This window comes from Physeter macrocephalus, chromosome 1 (genome assembly GCF_002837175.3).
Source record: "Physeter macrocephalus isolate SW-GA chromosome 1, ASM283717v5, whole genome shotgun sequence".
Classification (NCBI taxonomy): domain Eukaryota; kingdom Metazoa; phylum Chordata; class Mammalia; order Artiodactyla; family Physeteridae; genus Physeter; species Physeter macrocephalus.
In genome coordinates this window covers 91,133,281-91,157,030 of record NC_041214.2, presented here as the reverse complement: position 1 = coordinate 91,157,030, position 23,750 = coordinate 91,133,281, and the positions used below count along the sequence as shown (strand labels likewise).

Genomic DNA, 23,750 nt, shown 5'->3' with positions numbered 1-23,750 from the left:
TGCTAGGAAAAAGAAAGCAGTATTTGTCTTAGTCTGATCCAAAGACAGATAATCTGCCTGTAGATAACTGGAAATTGACCACATTGATTCGTCTCACTTTATGCATTAGTCATGTTGCTGCAAAGTTCAGCATTAAATTATATATGTTTTATGCCTTTAAAAACATAATAATACTGACTTGTTTTTAAACTTTGGAGAAGTAGTTTTACAGGACAAAATTGTAGCCCCAGCTAGAATACAAATTACACATAAGAATTCTAACATTCTTTTCAAGTAGAATTTTGTTTTTAACAAACAGCATCCATATGCTTTAATTTCTCCTCAGCACTCCAAAGTAATGCAAATACCAAGAAAATAATCCCAAAGAGAAAAGTAAGCAAAAAGATAATTATTATGAAATAATATTTTCTAAAAAATAAAGGAAAAAGTAAAGAACTTAAGACCCAAAGACAGTGGTGATGGTGAGAGCTACAAGCAGTGGCTCAGAACTCTCAGCAGAACCCCCAATCTGAGCACTTCCACACTAGCAAAGGCAGCACATCCACTTTTTTAAAAAAATTGAATGAAAAAAGAGAAAGGTTATGGTAGGCAAGGCATTTATAAGGCATCTTGATAATATAGTGATGCAGGAGAAAAATTGTTTTTCCATTCCTACCTTTGGGTTGCTTTACCCAAAAGGCATTATCTAGCCATACTGCTGGAGAATCTTACAAAGTGGGAGGCATGGTTCATTATCACTGCTGTCCTGTGCTATGCTGCCTTGGGGAAGTTGGTCTGACTGAAATGGGAGATAGCCCTCCACTCTGGTTGGCACACAACAATCACAGATCTGAAGCAAAGGGGCCTGTCTTATCTTGCCACTTACCTTTCTAGAATGTTGCAGTCTGTTGAAACTGAAATGCTATGTGTCACCAACACTGCTAACTTCTCAGGTGCTATGCTAAGATCCCTTAGGGTCCCTTGAGCTCTAACAACTCACTCTGGCCACATTATTTCTAGCAGGCAGAGAAACATGGGGAAGACAGCACAGGGGCCTGGATCCCAACTTCCCTCAGTTTGAAGTCACACCGCAGGCTGTCTCTGCACTTACCAGTTCCACAACTTTTCTCTTGACTCCATGACATCTTTAAAAGACTTGAAAGGTTTTCCCTTTCCACGTGTTATCTCACAGTCTCCAGAGCCACTCAAGGCATTAGACACTGTCTTACAGATGAGGACTAGAGGCTCAGAAGAGCTAAATCACCGCCCAAGGTCACAGAGCCCAGTGATTAACAGCAGAGCTGCCTTCTCTGCATCCTATGCTCTGTGCCAGCCTTCCTTTGAGAGCCTTTGGTGGGCAGTTCACATGCTTCCCATAAGCTTGCAAAGCTCACTTCATTAAGCACGTTCCGTAGCCAAATAGGTCCATGATAAACCACTTTTAACTTGGGTGTAGTGGCTGATGTAAGTAGGTGAAATATCAGATGTGCCCTCAGTGAGTCACTGAATGGCCCTAGTCTTAAGCAGGTGGGCCCACTGCCCCATTTTCCCTCACAGCCTGCCCGTTCCAGAACTGACATTCTGCCAAGGGCACACAGTAGGGGCCCACCAGCCAACCATACCCCTTTTGTAGGTAAGGGAAGAACAGCTACAAACTTACCTTCGATCTTGCAGTCAAATCTAGCAGCACTTCCCTCCACAACTTCTAAATCACGAATGGTCTTAGAAAAGTAGGGTTTTACATGGGGCTTTTCCTCAGCGACAGCCTCAAGGAAAGCTTGGGAGACATCTTCTAGAAGACAGGGAAGAGGACATGGTAATTTCTTTATTCCTTGTTCTCTCCTCTTCCCTGGTTTAAAAAAGCTGACTTTTTTTTTTTTAAGTTGTTATAATTTAGCAAATAATGGCGCTTAGAATCATAAGCACACCTTTCTCCTGCGGACTGGCTGGCCTGCTGCCAAATGATTTTGGCAGAAGAGAGAACTGTGACCAAACTGGGGAAATGTTTGGACTCCCCCTCCCTTATGCTGACACACTGAAAAAGGAAATAATCTTTAAAAAGGTTATCTGGCTGCATTTCATGCTGTTTCAGGATTCAGTTGAGGGTATCGAAGAAGGACGGAAGCATACCAGCCCACCTGATCTCTGTACCCCCTCTGCCCTCCTCTGGCAGTAGCAGGCCCTTCATCTGCTCCTTGGAAGGGAAGAGCCAGGTCCTAGAGGCATCTTCAATTTGCCAATAGCTCTATTCTCCACACAGATACTGCCTTCACAGTGTATGACTCTGGACCAGGGTTTGGGATTGGTCCAGGGAAAAGCTGTAACTTCGAGTGGCTCCTGATCCTCTCCTTCCCCTTCAGGCTATTTCTGGGTCATCTGGAGAGTGGCAGGGCTGGAGCAGGAGGGACCAGGCGCATGTGCAGCAGGCTTGGTCCCCGGCTACATCAGAGCAGCTCAGCAAGCAGCCTCACCAATTACCCTGTCTTATGCACAAAGGGATCTAGACTCAGCTTCTCACCTTTGGATACCAAAAGCATCAGGCAGTGGGAGGTGGAGGAGTGTCTTAGGCCAAATGAGGCACCTCAAGATGATAAGGGCCAGACCCTACATGCATCTGAAGCAGGAAGAGGCCAAGGCCTTCACTGAGGAGATGGATGGGGCAGCATCTCAAAGACAGTGGGCAAGTAACTAACCCTGTTGGTCTCTAGGAGGGGCCCTGCCAGTCACTGTCTACCCAGTTCAAACGACATGTTTCAGCATCATGAAGAATACCAAACAAATATGGACTATATGAGTCAATTTTTGTTTAAAAGGAAAATGCAAAGACACGTTAAAAAATGGATATTTTAAAAAAGTACACTACTATATGAGATTTTTATTTTATGTTTGCCTATTATACAAGCGTTGCTTTTGTAATGAGAAAAACGAAACTTTTAATAAAGCCTTTGCTAATTCTTATGTAAAATATAGGGAAAAGATTAGCGGAGATCATCTAGTTCTATTAGACAAATAATAACTTTCCTTCTGAAAATAGTTAAACCTAAGGTGAAACAATTAAAGAATAATTACTACATTTAGTAATTATCGTCAGGGCGGTGTAAAAGTAGTTTCAAATTTTTCCTTGTAGGTTGTTGTATTATTAAAAAACCCAACCCCCCCACCTTAAGAAAAAAAAACCTCTAAATGCCTCTCCATCCCCCATCCCTTCCTTTGTCACCATCTGGCTGGAGAAAATCTTCCTGGAGCTCCTTACCTTCAGACTCTAGTTTTTCTGCATTGAGTGGGCTGGTTGGTGACCCTGTTGAAGATTTCCTGCCACTGAGCCCTGAGATCATTGCCATAGAGGACAGTCTTCCAATGGCTCTCACAGCATTGCCCGTTTTCTGGAAAATAGACACTGGCGTTGGACTCAGGCGGTGTCACTGGTTCCAGCTGGGCAGCGGGGCTCAGGGAGAAGAGCCCAGCCCAGGAGAAGCAGCTGTCCTTGAAACAAGGGCCCCCTGAGTGCCGAGGTTCTGCAGAGGAGTGAGCCCAACCTTGCTCTGCTCAGCACTATCAGCGTGTCAGAAGATGTTCGGAGAATGGAATGGGGCCTGGAACCGATGTGTGCGTTAATGTGACTAAACAAGGTCAACATGAGACAAAAACCCTTTTCATACTGTGCTTCAACTCCCATAAAAGGGATAGTTTATATAAAGCAACTGCAGGCTGAGACGGCTCCAAAGACTTAACTGCTGACAGGGCCCAGTAGAGGCTGTTTCTCATAAAACAATGCTAGTGATAGGATTTTAATTGGCCAAGAGAACAGTTACTACAGATCCCACAGGTCCCGTTGGGAAAAAAAAAAAAAAAAAAAAAGGCCTTCTATTGACCATAGGCAAGTTGCTTAACCTCCCTGGGCTTCAGTTTCCTTCTCTGTATAAGTAGGGGGTTGGACAAGATGATCTCCAAGGTCTCATTTAGTTCTGTTTATGATTCAGATACTTAAGAGATTTCGAGAAATACTCTAGCTGGCCCCAGCACAAGTCTCCAGTGAAGTTCTGGAGGGGTGTTCTTCCCTGATGTACACCCAGCATCAAAAAGCAGCACCCAAAGAAATGAAAAGCACAGCACTTTGCTTTTCTTAGTCGAGGCACCTTGGGAGAGGACAGAATTTTTACTGAAAGAGATGCCAGGACTTGAAAATTTTCTTTGCATTTTGAAAATTCTACGAAGCATAGGATTTAGGTCAAGAAGTCCCCAATAATACACATTGTGTCTGTGTTTCTCACCTTTAAGTAAAGATTCTCACCCCTTTTCTATGGTCAATGGAATGACTAAGATAAACTAAGGCATAACCACTGCTTTCCAGCCCTGCACCCAGAGCATCTTTTGAGGCATCCAGATGCTGTGCATCCAGGGAGCAAATGTCACCACAGACTAGCTGCTGAGAGAGGAAGGAAACAGCCTGTACACAGGCAGACGGCTGGCACTCACCCACTGGACCTCAAACTGTGCCGGCAAAGCCATTTTCCTCCTGAATTAACTTCATACACTCAGGTATTTCAGGCAAGCCTCACAATTTTGGACTATCTGAAAAGCCAGTATACTTCAGTTAAAAGATTATTTCAAAAGTAAAGAATTTCAGGCTGCTAGGGAATCACATAGAAAATGGGGGTGTGTGTGTGGTTTAAGCAGAGACCTGCTGCTGTGACCACAGTCGCTTCCTGTTAAGTCACATCCCATCCTTCCTGCAGACTACTTTCATGTACTCTGGACAGGCATTCCATCTTGCCCTGTCCTCTGGCCATCCACCTCTCACATATACACTGTGGGGTGTGGTTATGCTTCTGGCCCTCTGTCCCACAGTGAAGCTGGGTCACTCTGTAAAGAACCCAGGAGGCCCCAGGTGGAGGTGATGAGGAGGGAAGAAGGTGAGGAATGACAACCCACTGACTTAACTGTGTGCAGAGGCACTGTGGCCCTGCAGAGAACACCCCCCGGGAGCCTGAGACTACCTAGCAACTTGCATGCCTTCTGGGAGAGGCTGCTGCTGGTGACATCACTGATCTGTTTGTTCTGCTAGCTGGAGAGTGGAGAGACCCAGCTCTTCCCAGGGGAGCTTACCCTGACCTCAGAAATGGGTAAGAGGTGGTGCCAGCCACGGAAGCCCTCCCTACGGAGTCCATGCCGGACCAGACCACTTCCTAACCAGCCAAACTCTCAGACTCAGCCCTTCTCAGCTCTCCAATCCCTTCATCCAACACAGATTGGTTTGCCCTGGGCCAGGAGTCTCTAAACTCAGAGGGTTTGTTCCTAACAAGGGACAGGTTAGTTCTCTAACCACTCATTACTCTGTTAACGTGTGCAAATCAGTTCCCCTCTCTGGGCCTCATTGTTGGACCTGAAGATTCAAATCTCCCTGCAGCTCTAGGCTTCTACAGAAAGACTATGATTCAGACACGCAAATGTGTAGCAGGGAATGCTTTCCTTGAGCCCATGGGCTCCCTAATCCCAAACACCTGGATGCAGGACTGTCTTCACTTGTATGGTGTGGAAGAATGAAGTCTTGCTTCTTCTGTTAACAAAATGACTAATACGAAGCTATGAGAACAAGGCAAATCAAAGCATTACAATATTTCAGAGAAGGTGGCAAATAACAAACGAATAGACCACACATTGGGGGAAATTTTCCATCAGATGGAGCAATAGACCATATTATTTCTAAAACAGGAAGAAATGTAAGTGCTTAATAGGGAAAATCTTAATAACCTACACATCAGAGGTCAATCTTTGGAAGCTGCTTCATGGGAAAAAACAGTTGGTGGGGAAGTTATTTATCAGAACTATATGTTCTAGCCTTCCAGTTTCATGCCTTTGAGCTGAAAATTGGTTGCTGCTTTACTAACTGAGACCTTTGGAAATTTTTAAAACATCAAAAAAGAAAGATTCAATTCTTGATAAGTTCCATTCTTGTCTTGAGGAGGCCTTTTTCTTGTTGGAGGGCAATTGCCAAGGCTGGGTTCCTGTGTTCCAGGCAGGCAGGGTCTGTAACGGCTTCCCCAACAGAGCACAGACTCCCTCCCCTGGGAGAGCCAGCGAGGTAAGGCAGGCTGACTAACCAGCCTGGTTTCCCAGGACTGAGGGATTGCCCAGGATGAGGGGCTTTCAGGGATAAAGCTGAGAGGCCCTGGAAAACCTCGGCAAGGTGATCACCCTAGAGCCAGCCAGCCATCATGGGCCCTACATAAACACCAACAGCCCCAAGACTACAATTTCCCCTGAGAATGCATATTATCTAAATGTGATGGCCAAGAGTACTCCATGCTATACTGAGTCAAAAGCTTTCTTCCCCAAGGCTCTTTGGTCTATACTGCTGAAGTCTTTGTGGTTCTCAGAGAATAGAGATGGCTGCCCACAAGCTTCCAATTCCTAGTCCTTTGCTTCCATTTTGCATGCAGAAGCCCTGTTACCTTGCTCAACTTACCCACCCTCAACGCTATTACTCACCACCATGTCTCTTCAACATTCTTTTGATATAAATAAAAAACCTACCCTCTTTCAGAATAACTTCATTCTAAGATCAGTAATACAATGAGTCATCTAGCTATTGCTTGCTTGTTGGGGCTTGTTCCCATGTTACTTCCTTCCCCTTTTATGAAAACCACACCAGGGGCTTCCCTGGTGGCGCAGTGGTTAAGAATCTGCCTGCCAATGCAGGGGACATGGGTTCGAGCCCTGGTCCGGGAAGATCCCACGTGCCACACAGCAACTAAGCCTGTGCACCACAACTACTGAGCCTGCGCTCTAGAGCCTGTGAGCCACAACTACTGAGGCTGCGTGCCACAACTACTGAAGCCCCCACGCCTAGAGCCCCTGTTCCACAACAAGGGGAGCCACCGCAATGAGAAGCCCGCGCACCACAACAAAGAGTAGCCCCCGCTCACTGCAACTAGAGAAAGCCCGCGCGTAGCAACGAAGACCCAATGCAGCCAAATATAAACAAATTTAAAAATTTTTTAAAAAATCCTTAAGAATGTCATAAGCTTTTAAAAAAAAAAAAAAAAGCAAAAAACCACACCAGAATGATAGCAAGGAAGCTTTTCTTACGCAGCTGTAGAGCGCTGTGGGCCCCTTGTGCTTGCCCTGGCCCTCTCCCTCCACAGCGCACCCCATTCTATTCCCCTCCACTCCACTCCGCCTCAGCACACAGAACCTCAGCTGCTCTCAGAGGGAACCCCCTATTCCAGGGGTGCTAAGGTCCTGGTATCCAGAGTTTAAAATGTGGAAAACATTTTCCTAAGGAAGAAGTGTAACACAAGATGGTCAGATGCAGCTGAACTATTACCAGTGACAGTATGCTTCAGGGACATTATGTGTTGAATGGGATTTTGCAGACTACTTTTCTATGTAATTTTGTGAAACCTAACCAGTTTCTGTGGAAAAGCCATTTCCAAGTGCTGCTACCTATATTAAAATAGGAAATTAATGTTCCTTCTCTGAATTCTGTCCTTTCCCTTCTCACTTGCAGAAAACCTTATGGCTTATAACACTGTAAACAACAAGAAAAAAATGTGATTCAAATATCACCACAAATTATGGTTTCCGGACCCATCTGACTGAAAAATTCCATTTATTTCCTCTCCCATTTCCTTATCTCTTCTCTGCGCCTATCCCCTGGGTTTAGGCTCTTCCTGGCTTTGGTTCACTAGCAGATGTGTGGATGCCTCCAGAAGCCTGAAGTGATAAGGCTGCCCTTTAGCCCACGGCCTCATCCAACCAAAACCCAGTGAGATTCCCTCCGCTGAGAACTGCCCCACCCGCATACCAGTCACCGTATCCGCTCCAGAAATACCGCTATTTCTTTGAGATCTACTGGCCACAGGATCATTAATAAAGCCAACCTTTGATTTTGTGGCCCCCTTGTGGCTTTGTTTTTTTAAAAGAGTATTTGCTCCTCTGATCTCACTGGACCCTAATGACACCAGAGGGTAAGGTAAGCGGCACAGGTGTTCCAACTCACCAGGTACTTGACGGAGGCCAGGAGATCCACCCAAACCTTCAGGTGGGGCTAACCAAGAACTGACTCCCACTTCGGGGAGGCCGCTGAGATGTGCAGGGGGTGGAGTCTCTCAGACCCACACACCTGAAGCCCCTCTCTCACCTTTGCTCCTCTCAACCTTTGTGTGAACTTGGACTTTTCGGTGAACTGTGGTTTAGTCATTCTGTGTGGCAAATCACCAGTGTCCCAGTTGCCCCTAAAATGGTGGTTTCCTTTTTCTCTGCCACAAAGGCAAGGTCTAAATGCCCAAGTCCCCTGAATGCCCAGCTAAAAGACTGCTCCTGTCAGGCCAGCATGATCAGGGTGAGGTCCAGTTCCCACCTCTGAGCCTTTTCCTCCGTCTGTGCTGTAATCCCTTCCTCTCTGTGTTCTACTCATGTTCCATGGCCAACTTCAGACTCCTGCCCTTGGCAGCCTTTCTTCACAACCACATCCACCTCTGGTGTGACTGGTTCCATTCTCTGTCCGCACTCACATATATGGGTATGGAGAGCTATAGTGATCATTTATAATTCTTGGTGTGTGTTATGTCCTTTTATGTCTATTTGCTCAGGTCCCTGTTACACTATACATTCCTTGAGTATAGAAACCATGTACCCTCCAGTAGCCCAGGAATTTTATAATACTAGTAGTGATGATAAAAATAAAATAGATCATGATAAGTTCTCTATGGTTTTGGATGATCATTTTCTCCATCAGCTAACAATCAGAGGCAATTTGTGTCATTAAACTGTGTGCTGTTAAGACTGTGTACGCTGGAGCCAGTCTCTGGGTTTGAATCCTGGCTTTCCCAGTTACTAGCTGTGATGCTGGGTGACCTTCCTAACCTTTCTCTGCTTTGTTTGAGAACTGGGGATAACAATAGTACCTGCCTCCCAGGATTAAAAAACAATGCATAGAGAGTGCTTTGAATGTTCCCTGATACGTGGCCAGCCCTCCATACATATTGGCTACCGATCTCATTTGTGAACACTTACTATGTCCCAGGCAATGTGCTAAAGGCCAAATGAATATTATCTCATATAATTCTCACAACAGTGAGAATCTCACAAAGATTTGGTACCACTAATATCCCCATTTTATAGATAAGAAAATGAAGGCACAGCAAGGTTAAGTAACTTGGCTAAGGACATGTAGCTAGTAACATACAACCTCTCTATGTCTCTCCCATGTCTCTCTTTGTGGATCATGTGCCCACCTCCTTCACTGTAAAGAAATGCAAGACCATCACGCTACCTATAAGGAGATCACATTCTCCAGGGTTGCCAAATAGTCCTAAAGGTGACATTGCTCGTCCCTAGTCACAAAGACATGGAATGTCAGTCTTGGTCCCAGACTATTTCAGAAACAAATGTAAACATTTTTGGAGTGAGGCCAGGGCAAGTTGGGAATGAGGGTACCTTGAATAAAGCAATTATGAGGGGCGACATCCCAGTCCAAAGTGACCCCTCATTACCTGCCATTTTCTTCTTGCCATGTACTTCTTCATCCGGTCCTTGGAGAGTTTCTTGGCCTCCATGTTCTTGGTGTCTTTCGTTAGCCATGTATGCTGAAGGCACTGGGTGCAATCCAAGCGGTTTCTAATAGAGGCAGAGATCAGAGCGTTTCTGAGCAGAAGGGGACCACAGAGACTGCTGGTCAGATCAGAAACGGGAGGTCACCTGTCCCTAGTTACACAGGGCAGAGCCCAGGGCTCTCTGCTCCCAGTCTATCCACAATGATGAGAATCACTGTGCTCTTGGCCTTTTTCCTCTCTTGGTCGGGGTTACACTGACCAGACCCAGAATACATTGGTGTTAAGAAGGCCTAAACACCAGTAAGCAACTGGAGTCTCATGACCTGCCCTTGGGGTCTAGGGAGGCTAAGTGCTGGAGGGCAGACATGTCTGGGAATGACTGGCACCGTATTCCAAGGTGGGGTCATTCTGCTGGTCACGTGGGGGCTGGGAACTGTGGAGGCCCGATCCTTCAGCCTCCTTGTCTGATGGAGAGAAGAGTGAAACCTTAGGCCCAAACCTTCGAGAATCAGTGAACTCTCAAGTCTTATGGTGTGGTTGAGTATCAGGTTTTTCCCATTAAAACTCAAAGAGGGGGCTTCCCTGGTGGCGCAGTGGTTGCGCGTCTGCCTGCCGATGCAGGGGAACCGTGTTCGCGCCCCGGTCTGGGAGGATCCCACATGCCGCGGAGCGGCTGGGCCCGTGAGCCATGGCCGCTGGGCCTGCGCGTCCGGAGCCTGTGCTCTGCAACGGGAGAGGCCACAGCAGAGGGAGGCCCGCATACCACCAAAAAAAAAAAAAAAAAAAAAACTCAAAGAGGTATGTCTTTTGTACAACCTATGAATTATGACAACCTTAGAACTGCACTGAAACTCATTTAATCTTCTGAAAGCTCTGGGAATCTAGAAATATTTCAGGGCCATCACCTTGACTGTCATAGGACTAATGAAGTCCAAAGTACCAAGTGCTAACATATGTAGAAAAATGAGTAAAAGTAAATTTGCTAACTATAGCAAAATGTAGTGATCTTTAGATAAGGGGATATGGATGATTTTAATTTTCTTATATTCAAAATTTGTACAACTTACATGTATTAATTTATAATAGAAAAACATTTTTAAAAGTGCTGATAGATGGAGATTTCTGGTTGAAGAGATGCTGAGTTTGAGTTTATGGGAATCTAGTGTCTTGATCTACATGAAATCAATTCTTTGGTGAGTCCATTTCATGAGCACAGAGGAGCCAACACGTTTCTGAATAAACTCAAGGTCAGGTGAGAAAATAGGGTATATACGCAACACCTCATTTACCACATCTTGGGTGAATAAAGCCTGGTTGACAAAAGCCATCCTTGGACCAGAGTTCTGTTCGGAAGGAGGTCCGCACCTCCCTGAGGCACCTGGGGAGCGGGGACCCCTCACACGGGAGGGGCATCTCGGCCCCCCCAACATCTAGATCCTCCTTGGGTCATGCCTGCTTCTGAGGCGAAGACTGGGGCAGCAAAGTGCTAAAAAGACCTCGCTGTCAAGGAGCGTGGAATGTCTCCTCTGGAGGAGTTTGGCCCTGAGCTGGCTAAAAAGGACTGAGAGGTGGGTGCGTAACCAGAAAACCAGACCGAACCACTTAAGAGACCCTCCAGCCTCGCTCCTTTAGCAACTGTGCTCTCATGTCCCAGACAGGATTTCCCCCAGAGGGGCAAGACGACCGACAGCCTCATGCAGGCCAGGCAGACAGGGCAGAGCCTAGGCCACAAAGTCCCCTTGGGGCACATGCAGAGCCTCTGGGCTGACCCCTCCCACCTTCCTCCGGCACACCACCCGTTTCAACACCACCTTCTGGGGAAAAGCTTACAGCTGCTCCTGTTGCCAAATACGATTCCCCGGGGCCCCTGGAGCCAGGCCTTGCCTCATCTGGCCACCTGTTCACAGAGTGGGTGAGGCGCCCAACAGCCCGTGGACCCCCACCGACACCCCACCGCCCCCTTGCCCTGGTGCAGGCCGGGCCCCCCGGCACGTGCACGGCCCCTCTCCCCTTCCTGCTTTACTGTAGCTGCTTCCCCTTGCCAGTGAATTCTCTCCAGCCACACCAAGACCCCCTCAACCTCCCCTCCTCTACTGCTCTAGCCTCCATCCTCTTCCTGAAATACTGACTGAGCACCTTGGCCGTCTGACCTTTCCTCACAGCCTTAGGCCGTCTATACGCCTGAACGCTCAGGCCTCCTGATGTTCACAGATGTTCTTTATAGTCATCTGCTGACCACCTGGGCAGCTCCAGGCAGCCCCAGAAGGTGGAGGAGAGAACCTCACAGTCTGCACGGTTGCAGGGGACAGAGATGGAGATGGGCCCAGTGGCCTGGGGTCACAGCCTAACTGGCCAGTGGTGGAAGGTACCTGGCCACACTCAGGCAGGCAGCTCCTACATGATTTAGATACAAAATAAGCATCAAGCCAGAATAGCTAGGAGTATGATAAGGACCGGCAAATAGGGCACCTCCCCTGAAAGCCCCAGAAGCGGGGCTGAGGTTTCAGCAGGGCGGCTGCAGGCCACAGCTGTACACGGAGAATAAAAGGGGCTGTCGTTATTCACACGCAAGCTGCCTAATTGCATCAACACTCAGTCAAGTGTTGCTTTTCAGGTGAGGTTTCTGTGCTTCGAAAGACAGGAGAGTGTCCGGCACCAGGAAGCAGGACCCTCGTGCACGCAGTGCCCGTCCTCCCCTGCTCGGGTGCGGAGGGACCCACGACAGGGAAAGAGAGTCCCTGCCTCTGGACCCCAGTCCAGGGAGTGGGGAGGCCGAAAAGACTGAAATCTCGACTCATTACTTCATATCTTTCTTCAGCAAGCTGCTGATAAAATCCTTGGCGTCATCAGAGATCTCATCGAAGGCCTCGTCGTCAAAGTCCCAGGTGGCTGAGGTGACGTTGGCTAAGGTTTCGTTATCGTTGTCACCCATGAAGGGGGACAGTCCACTGACCCTGGGGGATGAGAGAGGAGAGCAGTGAGTGGGGGAGGCCAGCAGGGAGGGCGGTCCCGCCAGGGGAGCGCTCCCTGAGGTCAGAGGTGAGAGCGCCCCAAACGCCCCCGCGCCTGCCTCTCCTCCCACCCAGGAGAGAAGGGGGCGTGGCTCTCAGCCTCTGCCCGCTGGCTCACTCACTGTACTTCTGGGGTGTCGCCCGCCTGTTGACACCACCTGCCTGTGAAGCTGAGGTGGAGGGACTTTTCTTCAGTTTACCACTTCCACACAGCACAGCAGGGCCTTCCTCCCTGGCTTTGCTCTTCCCCAACACCCAGGCGAGAACTTCGCCCCGCAGAACCTTCTCCAAGGTCCTGGGGGGAGGAGTGGCCTCCTTCGCAGGGCTCCAGGCACGCGTGTGTGCGCGCGCGCGCGCGCGCACACACACGCGCACACGTGGACTGGTCACGTGGTACAGCACTCATCACCGCGCCCTGTCCCGCCCTCGGCATCAAGAACAGGGCCAGCCCACGCGGGGCTCAGCAAGGGTGTGTCCACAAAGGGTGGACCTGCAATGCAGTCGGTGATCCATCTATACTTGAGGTCAATGCGCCTGAGGCATTTAGGCCAAACCAGAAAACTTCCCTCAGAGGAACCACGGCCTGTTCATTCGCTGGGTAACCTTGGACAATTCCCCTCATCTCTCCGTGTCAGCTTCCTCCTCTGTTAGATGGACAACCTGCTACTTGGAGTGGTCACCACTGCCACCTCTCCCTGTTCTCCTTCTCCTGCGTCCTCATTCTCATGACAGCAGACATCTATCACATGTTCACTATGTGCCATGCACTGGGCTAAAACAGATTAACTCATTCAGTCTTAACACCACCCTTTAAGGCAGGTAACTCATTACTTCGTTTAACAGATAAGGAAACTGAGGCACCAAGTGGGGGTAAGTAACTTGCCCAAGGATTTGCAGTCAACGAACCTATTTCTTAACCGCTAATTTGTACAGTCTTTTCTAGGAAGATGAAGTAAATCACAGTGTACAGCACTGGCAGGAGGCCTGGTCCGCAGTATGGAGCTTGGTCTGTGACCATAGCTATTATGCAGTTCTTCTGTACACAGTTCACCCCCACTGCCCCATCAATCCGTGATCTCTGGAATGACTCACCAATGGCTTAAGCCAAATAAAATTTAGAAGGTAAAGTATCTCAAAGCCGGATAGAGCAGACGTCTGGCCTCACCTCTCACCTCTGGCGGGCACCTCGTCTTCACCCCAGCCATCCAGCCCCCCACTCACCCTGACCTAGGGCCAGCTTCATGGGCCTTGGAAGAGCCCCACTCTTGGCTTAATGCTCTGCTGCCATCATTTTGAAATTCTTAATGTTTACACAAGTCACCCCACCTTTTTATGCTGCACTGGGCTCTACGACTTATGTAGCTGGTCCTGCCCTGTCCCCACCTGAGCCCCATGAGATGGATCTAGGGCCCTCATGCCATCAACCTTCCAAGTTAAGGCTTTACTAACATCCCTTTCCCCAAATCCCTCATCAAAAACAATAATGCAACCCCCTCGGGAGCTGTTTTGGCATCCAAGAGGCCTCAGCTTATGAAATACACTCAGCCCCGGAAACTAAGTTTTGTAAAACAAAATCTATTGAAATATTGCAAGGAAAGCTTGCCATGGGAGGAACCCTCTGGTGAAAATCTTCATTAAAAAGAAGAAAAAGAGCTTTTTCAGTGTGAAATATCTCACCCTAATCAACATATTTGTGCTTTTGAATAAAAGAGTTTTATAGATGGCCTTAAGATGTCTTAAAGCAAGACACCAATTTATGTTCTGAGAAGGCATGGAGATAATCATTCTCGATCATATCACAGTGAGGGAAGGGTGGGACCTCACCAGGCCTGAGTCTGTACTGTTATATGCTATTCCTTTCCCCTCTCTGGGCCTCAGCTTCCCCTCTTATACATCAAGGGTACTGGACTAGAATTCCTAGGGGCTCCCAGGAAGACCATAGGCTTAACTAGTCCCATCAAGAAGCAGCCTGACTCTTGCTTGCCAGCTACGTGCTTCATTCTGTCTCTGCACTTTCCATTTGAAACAAAGGGGGGAAGTCCTACAGCATTCCAAGAGATTGCTGGGAGGGGGGGCGGGGAAGCAAACAACCCTGCGGTGGAATGCTGAAAGGCCGCCTTCTGTAAACCTCCTTTCCTAATTAGGAACTGTCATCCTGCAAAGATAGGGCTTAATCTCTGTGGTGTTCATAGCTGGGGAGAGCCTCCTCTCCTCTGGCCTCTGGCACTCCTCCTTCCTGGCAGCCCATCCATCTGAAATCCCTCCCAAGCCTTGGCTGGCTCCTCACCTGCCCCAGCTCCCCCAGCATTCCCCCTGATAAACAGTACGTCTCTAAGATAAAACTTGCAAAATATGCAGAGCATGATGATGAAGACAGTATTCGAATTTTAGTAATGCCGTTCCGTGGTGGTGGGATTTTGCAGAATTTTTGAACTTCCTTTCTTGTACTTTTTCTTTATTGCTAGAACTTGCATAGGATCATATATGGTTGGGTTGTTCAACCCAATCAACAAACATAGTAACCCTAGCATTAAAAACACAGCTACTCATCTCTTTTCCTAGTCTTACCTAGGTTTTAACTGAAGGGGATCAGAGTATACCACCCCAAAATATGAACTTGGGCATAAAAATTGCCTTGAACTGAAGGCAATTAGCCCTTTGTCCTCCCTCTTTCTAAAAGCAGGGCATAAAGTTCTCTTCGTTAAGGTGACATAAATTTCCATTTGTTCTATTTGTCCATTTCTTTTCTTCCCAGGAAGAGAAGAAAGACTCTCATCTGCATATTAGATCTTGCTGAACAGTCCCTATACATTTCCTAGTCACTTTGTCACAATTTACTCCCTCCAGAAGCTCCAAACCCTTTTTCCTTCATCTAGTTATTTCTGTATAATTTATCACTCTTTGTTAAAGTAGTATATAAGCCCCAAATTTTAAAGGTAACTTGAGTCACATTTCTTTATGAACACCTGTGCATATGTACATAATTAAATCTGTTTACTTTTTGTTAATCTGTCCTTTTTAAAATATATATATATTTATTTATTTATTTGGTTGTGCCGGGTCTTAGCTGCTGCATGTGGGCTCCTTAGTTGTGGCATGTGAACTGTTAGTTGCAGCATGCTTATGGGATCTAGTTCCCTGGCCAGGGATCGAACCTGGGCCCCCTGCAGTGGGAGTGTGGAGTCTTAGCCACTGCGCCATCAGGGAAGTCCCGTTAATCTGTCTTTTGTCAGTTTGACTTGCAGGCCCCCAAGAACTGAACCAAAGAGGTAGAGGAAAGTTTTTTCCTCCCCAACATAACCAGTGAATTTGTCTGGTTTTCACAAAATTGTAATCAGTGTGGGCAAGTTCTTGGTTGCTCTACTTTTTCCTCACTTGACATTGTCTTTCACAAGTGTATACAGAGTCTTAATGTTCATTTTTAATGGTTAAATATTAGTCTTTGTGCTAATGAGTCAACTAAGGACATGACTGCAGGGTGTTCTAATTTCTTAATTCCTAATCTCTTACTGCAGCCAAACTTCACCAGGGAATCTGATGCGGGGGCCTGTTCTGCTTGGAGGACAGAACATCAGGAGACAGAAGGCAGAAATGCCTCTTGAATTACACTTTCTCTATGGTGTTTTTTAAGCAGATGACTCCACTGCATGAATGGCCAGCAAAGGAGGCCATACATCTTCCAGCAGAACTACTGAGTGCTTAGGAAGGGGTTAGTCTTTTATCCCGTTTTATCCTTGGGATACTCATTCCCTGGTGTGGTGCGAAGATTTGAGAGGGCTGGGCAGGCCCCACAGGAAGAGCTGGGCATCGTTTTGTGCAATAGCCTAGGAAAGACAGACCCAGGGTTTAGTCATGTTAACCACAGCCCAAGTCCCTGGAGAGCAAAACCTGCAGGTGGTGTCTGGGCCTGGTGTGGATGTGGGGTGCCTGGACATCTCAGGACCTGCAATAGAGAGCATATCTGGACTCAGCAGCTAAGAGGGCAGAAGCAGCCCTGGGTGGAGCCACTGGATCCCTCTGAAGAGCCCTGCATCCAAATCTGAGTCTGAGTAGGTACCTGATGCTTGGGTACTGGGACTTCTCCCCAGCTCACTAGGCTGTTGTCCCCAGAAGTTAGATTCCAGATGGGGATGGACCTGGCTCTCTGGACCATGGTGCGTGCTCACAAATGAGCTGAGATGGGAAGTCTGCTGCTGAGCACAGCAGGAAGATGGTAGGGAGGAGAAAGCAGGGCAGCAGTTTGGGGGAGGGGAGGAGGAGAAGGAATTCTGGGGTAGGGGTGAGGGCAGGGCACAGAGAAGGGTTTTGGTGTCTCCACAGGCAGTAAGGGAACAGCAAGTCCTAAGGAAATGGGGGGAGGGAGATAAGAGAGGGAAGGAGGTCTTAGAAAAGGAGGCGGGGCTTAGAATTTCTTCACGGTTGAAGTGTGGCCTAGAGAGCCTGGTCCTCTCTCTTCCTGCCAGAAACCAATGGGTACTGGAAATAGCAGAAGTCTCCAGCAGATTCACGAAATCTGCTTCTCCCTTCAGAATCAGGGGTGAGAGGGTAAGGGGCCCCCAACCCCACCTGCTACATCTCTACCCTGCCTGGGGACCCTGGGCAGGCAGTGGAGCCAGGTCTCCTGTGCCGTGAGAGGATCTGCCCCGATCTCTCCGAGGGTGTGAGAAGGAGTTCCTTCAGCAAAGTCAAAACAACCTATGGGACACAGCTGCTCACTTAGGAGGTGCTCACCAAATCTGCGCTGAGGGATACATCTGTTATCACCTGTCCCCCAGCTCCCCATATCTCACTGGGCCCAGAAAGGAGATGGTGGGGAGGTGGGGGGCATCCTCTGGCACAAACAAACAAGGACGGTGACCCTGACAAGGACTCCAAGCTCCAAAGAGAGGGATGGAGGGTGCACGAGGGCCGCCAGAGAACCTCTTCTGGGGGCTTCTGGCAGTGGCTCCAGAATTCTGCAGAGCGAGGGCTGAGAGGAAGCAATGTGGCTGGCTCCACCTTCTGTTCTCACACCACGTGCCCTGCTGACAGCCCTAGTTGAGGAGAGAGACTCCCAGACCTCAATCGCCACTGTGAGAGCCAGCGGGAAAAGTCCCGCAGGGCAGAGCAGCCCGCAGAGGTGCTGGCTCCCCAGCAGCCAGGATGCTGGGGAGGCTACAGGAGGCTGTGTAGGGCCGGCCTGCGTCCGTCACCCCCACTGCTCACCTGCCCCCCTTCCACAGGCACCTCTCCACCCTCCTCCCGCCTCCGTCCAGATGCCTTCAGGCTGGTACCCCATTCATCAAAATTATTTTTCCTCCATTTCAAAAAGCCCTTCCCTATTCCTAGGTCTCAGCTTTAAAAGTAATCTAGCAAACCATGTAACATGTTATCCAAATTACTTCTTCCACCTCAAAGAATTTTCATTTTAAAATAAAGTGCTCTTATGACCCAGTAATTCTAGTTTTAGATTATACATCCAACAGAAATGCATAAAGATATTCACTAAAGCACGTGTACCGGAATACTCACAATAACCCAAACTGGAATCTAGCCAAAAGCCCATCAGCATAGAATGGATGGGCAAACTGGATGAAGTTCACAGAGTGAAACACTATACAGCACCAAGAATGAACAGCCTACAGCTACACACCATAACATGAATGGGGGTCACAAACAAGGTGGGGCAGAAGCAGCCAGACACATCTTTCTGTATGATTTCGTTTATATAAAGTTCAAAAGCAGGTGAACATGGTGCGCGACGTTAGAATGGGGATCAGGTTACCCCTGAGGGAGTAACCAGAGCCTGGGCACCGGGAGGGCTGCGGGCCTGGTATTGTGTGGTTTCCGGGTCTGGGTATAGGTGTGTTCACTGTGCAAATTCACTGAGCGTCTAGTCACCGGTCTGGCCCTGACCCGTAGGGAGACCAATCGTCCTCGTTTGCCCAGGATGGTCCTCACTTCAGCACTGAAAGTCCTGTATCCTGGGAAACCCATCAGTGCTGGGTGAACTGGGACAGCTGGCCATGCTCTAGGACTGTGGGAAGTGGGCAGCCATGTGGGCTTCCCTGGCTCCTGTGACCTCAATGCCAAATGAAGATCGAATCTCTGCCATGCCCCACTCCCAGGTTTATTCTGAGGACCAAACAGATGGTCCTGATTCTACAGCAGTGGGAAAACCGATGGAGAGAGTAAGGCAAGTCTCCTTGATGGCTGCAGGGGGACCCAGGACCAAGCCAAGCCACAGGGCAGCTGGGTCTGAACAGAGGGAGCTGACAAAAGACCGTTTCCCAAGAGCCTCTCCTGGGCAAAGGTCCAGCGTGAGCCCCATCCAGCCTGGGGCAGTCCCCACTGCCCTGCTCTCCTTTATTTACCAAGGGGCCAGCACTACAGAATCTGGCATAGTTTTCTTCACTCAGCTCCCTTTCTCCTGGAGAGGACTGGGTAGGGAGAGGCAGGGAGATGCACTCCGGGCCAGAGTTTCTTCTCTGCTGCTCTGGGGGAGGCTGTGTTGGTGGGGGTGACCCCAAGCAGGGAAGAAGATGACTCTCTGGGGTACAGAACCTGTGACACAGGTTCAACTGAGGTAGGCTGTCCTAATAGCCCACAGGGAGAGTAAGACTCCTGAGCACGTGGAAAAGCCACATTGGCGCGCGCGCATGCGCGCACACACACGCACACGCACACGCGCGCACACACGCACACACAAAATCACCCTGCTTCTGCTAAAGCTTTTGTAACAGTGGTTCCTGAACCTGGCTGTGCAGTCGAATCACCTAAAGCCATTTCTCACACTGGGGTCTGAAGACCCCAGGGATCTAAGAAAGTATTCTTAGAGGTCATATTCAAGTTTTCTGTGAAAATGTTTAATTTGTCCTTTTGCTTTAACAACAAAAACTTTTTAACAAAATGACTACATGCATATCTGCATTTTCAGGGAGACCATCCCATAACTGTGTGGTGCCACACAAACTCAGGGGCTGCCACTAAGGCTAATGCCTGCTTGCAGCCTGAGGCTTCAGAGACTAAATCAGCCAGATCCCAACAAGAGGGTGTGCTCTAGGGCCTGGTACTCGAAGTGCTGTCTTCAGACCAGCACCAGCAGCAACCAGCACCTGTTAGAAATGTGGATTCTCAGGTCCCCTGGAGCTTCTCAATCAGAACTTGTAATCTAAGGAGCAGCCCAGGTGATTCCCTCATATTACTGCCTGTGAAGCACGGGTCTAGATTACTGGCCTTCCCTCTTTTCTCCAGCATTTTTTAACGGAATGGCTTCCTATTTTCCACCTAATTTCCCAATTCTAATGACTACACACGTAGCTTTCTGTTGTCTATGGGTCCCACTAAAGGCTCTATCACCAAAAGGGCTTATTAATTAGTCCGTATACTGGACGCAGAGATGAAGCTGGAATTTGGGGTCCCTCTGCCGTGAGGATGGGGTGCGGTCCTCTGAAGATGACGATGACACCCACAGCAGATGTACACCTGGGCTCTCTCCCTGCTTCTCTGTGGACCCATGTACACACATGAAGGTAAATTCCACGGCACCAGCCACGTTCCTGTCCTCCTGACCAAAGGCCCCTAGGTGGCCAGCATCAAGGATGGTGAGGGGCCCAGAATGGGGCTCTTGCTGTGTAGGGCTAGACGCTCCTGCAGAAGTGTGACATGGGCTGTGCACATCACTGGGAGCACAGAAGCCAGGCAGGGCAGCGAGGAGGGGGATGGGAGCCTACCGCCCTCCTGACTCTAGGCGGGCTCCCCATCAGGACCCGCCCTGGTCCCTTCAACATCAGGGCAGCCTGGGGACCCTCCCCCCGTGTGCCCCAGGACTCACAGGATGTAGCAGATGACCCCGATGCTCCACATGTCTGTGGCGTAGCCAATGGGCTCATAGTTGATCACTTCAGGTGCAACGAACTCTGGGGTGCCAAAGAGGACCTTCAGAGACCCCGCGTTCTCTGCAACCAGGATGGAGAGGGATCAGTCGCCAGAACATCCCTAAGCCAACCCGAGGTAAGCGGATGCCTGGGAGGGACACAGGCAAGGCCGGCCTTCAGCGGCTCTCCCCTTGCAGGACGGCACAGAGGCAACAGCCTCCTCGTGGAACAAGTGCATCGATACACCAGTGAAACCGACAAACTGCATGCGAACCTCAAATGTTTGGGCGGGGTTGACAGAGTGGGGAGAGCCCGTTACAGCCCTGCCCCGGATGGACTGGCTTTCCATGTGTTTGTCTCTCCCATGAGTTCCCTGAGACAGGGGTTGTGACTTGTGCTTGAAAATAATCTCTACCATCCAGTCTGTCATTTGTACCCTGCTGCCTGCTTTATGAGGACTTTCCTATTTAATGCTCTGGCCAACCCTAAGGAGGATGACCCCCATCTCCCAAGGAGAAAAGGGAGGCCCAGGGAGTGACTCCCCCCTGCCCCCCGGTAGATGGTGGTCAGGACCTAACCCAGGGGGTCTGACTCCTGAGCCATGTTCCTCCCCTCCCCCACCCACCTCTCCACGCGTAGTGTCACATCTCTCTTCCCAGGAGCTGCTGGGAGGTTAGTTGGGAAAAACCATAACCCTGAGGTGGTGCCTCTGAGCCATAGAGGACCATCACCCACCAAAATGACTCTTGGGTTGGGTACTCAGGCCCTGACCGCCTTCCCCTATCGTGCCCTGCCTCCTGAAAGGGCAGGAACAGCAGTGATGCTTCCGAGAGCCCTGGACTAGGCCCCAGGTCCTCATTCCACCCCAGCTCGTCGTGGGACTTGCTGGGCAAAGCTACTGTGAACCTCGGTTTCCTGGTCTATAAATTGAGGCTCCTAAAATCTGCCCTGCCTGCCTCAAAGGGTTGCTGCGAGAATCAGATGAGAGAAAGTAGGTGAAAGTGTCCTGGAAACTGTATACAGTAGGATGCAAATGTGAGGAACCACCATCAGCAAAATGTTCTGCTGCTGAAGGCACCAGAGTGAAAAAAATAATAATGATAAAATAAATGAAAACACCTACATAGTGCTCACTATGTGTGAGGCACTGCTCTTATCACTCTACCTGTATTAACTCAGTGATCCCATAACAACCCTATGAGGTGAGTCCTACTGTTATCCCAATTTACAGATGAGAAATTTGAGACATAGGTTCCCACAGCCAGTAAGTGGGAGGGGCAGTCTCACCACGGTCTCTGATCTCAGCTCCAATCCGGTGCATCCCCTCTAATACCGTTGTCTCTAATACAGTGCCTGGAACACAAACAGCCACGGCCACTGCCATGACATGTTGGTGACAACAGGAGAGGTGGCTCGGCCTTACCCAACCTCCTGGCCAGACCGAAGTCGATGAGCTTGATCCTGGTGCCTGTCTTGTTGACACACATGATGTTCTCGGGCTTGAGGTCCAGGTGGACAATGCCCTGCTTGTGGATGTACTCCACCCCCTCCGAGATCTGCCTCATGTACTTGATGCATTCCCGCTCGGTCAGCTCGAAGTCCTCGTCGATGATGCGCTCGAACAGCTCGCCCCCGGACACGCTGCGGGGACAGAGGGGGAGCTCAGACCGCAGGAGCAGGGAGCCTGGCCAGGGCAGGCTGGGGGAGGGGGTCACGGCCAGGAAAGCCCAGCGTATGGGGGTGCCAGGCATTTTCCGCAGCTTCCCGAGTCCCAGACCACTGACCCGTTATGTTGGTCCCAGTCTTCCACTGTGTGAGGATGGCCCGGTCCTCCTGGTTTCCTGCTTGGGGGACCCTGCCTGTGCCCACTAAGCTTTGGAGGGGTTCAGGGAAGCATCTACTAGGCAGTTTCAGAGGTGGCCATGAACTGAGAGATCTAGAATGATCTCCTAAGCAAAAAGGGTAACTGCCAGGCAACCTCTTTCCCCCAAATGACTATAGATGTAAGGGATTATCCTGTTCTCCAGCCATGTCTTTTAGTCATAAAGAACTGAAGTTTAAAAACTCACAGTACCCATAAGCATTTGTTTTGCATAGCCAGAAACAGAAAAGTATCTTCAATAATACGAAGCATCAGCACATTTTGTAAAATTCATTGGCTGTAACCTATTATACTTACAGTTGTGCTCGATTTGTTTCCTCTGGCTAGGCCTATAACATCAGTTTACTCCTTCCAGCCTTAACTAACTTGCCTCGCCTGCTCCCTGGCCCAGGCTGGGAGTGTAGTACATCCTTCCTGCCTGGATAGACTTTGGATCCTGGCCATGGTGGTTCTGGGGCCTGCAGTGGGCGTCTTTTCTAAGGATTGGCCAGCCAGCATATTTCCCTTCAGTGCAAATGCTGAGTCACGTGGGGCCTCTCCCAGCCTTCCGAACACACCTTCCTTGCTCGCCGCTCAGAAACCTTAAAGCATCCCCTTGGTAACTTATGTAGCATCCAGACATCAGTAAGTTCTTCTTTTTACAATGGCCTGTAGATCCACCAGCTGGACAAGGTTGAGTGGGCTTCCTTCTGAGCCTGTCCTCTTCCAAGGGGCTTCCCTCTTCTAAGGGAGTCATCACAAAGATGGGAAAGAGCTGAGTTTGAATCCTGTCACTGTGGCTTGGGCAAGTTACTTAACCTTTCTGAGCCCCAGTTTCCTCATCTGTCCCTACATCATAGTAGTTAGGAATGAAGGAACTTTTGTAAAGCATCATGCCTGACACACAGTGGGTGCTCAGCACATATTAATTATCATCTGACAACCTGCTGCGGGCCAAGTGGATCTTGTTACTGAGCCCTGAGGGAGAGACAGACAAGGACGCACCATGGGGCCCAGCACACGGAAGCCTCTGTAGGTCTCCATCACCACAGGACAAAGACTTCTGGGAGGCCTGAGCGGGTAAAGGTCAGTCTGTGCCAGTGGCCGCTGGGGGGCGCTGGAACCAATGCTTTAGAACCAACCGAGAAGGAGGTCCTTGTGTGGCCAGCAGGTGGCGCCTCTGTCCTCAAGCCCTTCATTTCTGTTGCCCTCCAGCCAGGCTCTGGGTCAAACTCTAATCTCCGTTCCTAGGTTCCTAGGTTTCAGGCCATTCTTAACATTTCTGAGCCCCAATTTCCTCATCTGTAAGATGCAGGTAAAAACAGCACTATCTCACACAGGGTTGCTGTGAAGATTGAGTGAATTAATACAGGTAAAGTGCTTAGAAAAGTGCCTGGCACGTAGTAAGTGCTCAATAATGTTAATTATCTTTTTTTTTTTTTTTTTTTTTTTTTTTTCCTGCGGTACGCGGGCCTCTCACTGTTGT

At 49.2% G+C, this 23,750-nt stretch overlaps 1 protein-coding gene across 1 annotated transcript in view; it reads right to left on the bottom strand.

Moving 5' to 3' along the window:
* MYLK (myosin light chain kinase) overlaps positions 1-23,750 on the bottom strand; it is a 184,635-nt gene that overhangs the window by 2,627 nt on the left and 158,258 nt on the right. Inside the window, exons 25-30 of the mRNA XM_028492960.2 lie at positions 21,827-22,044; positions 20,361-20,484; positions 12,338-12,490; positions 9,477-9,600; positions 3,233-3,362; positions 1,640-1,771 (exon numbers count right to left, since the gene is read on the bottom strand). Of these exons, the coding sequence (XP_028348761.1) occupies positions 1,640-1,771; positions 3,233-3,362; positions 9,477-9,600; positions 12,338-12,490; positions 20,361-20,484; positions 21,827-22,044 (881 nt within the window). The remainder of the gene's footprint in view (positions 1-1,639; positions 1,772-3,232; positions 3,363-9,476; positions 9,601-12,337; positions 12,491-20,360; positions 20,485-21,826; positions 22,045-23,750) is intronic.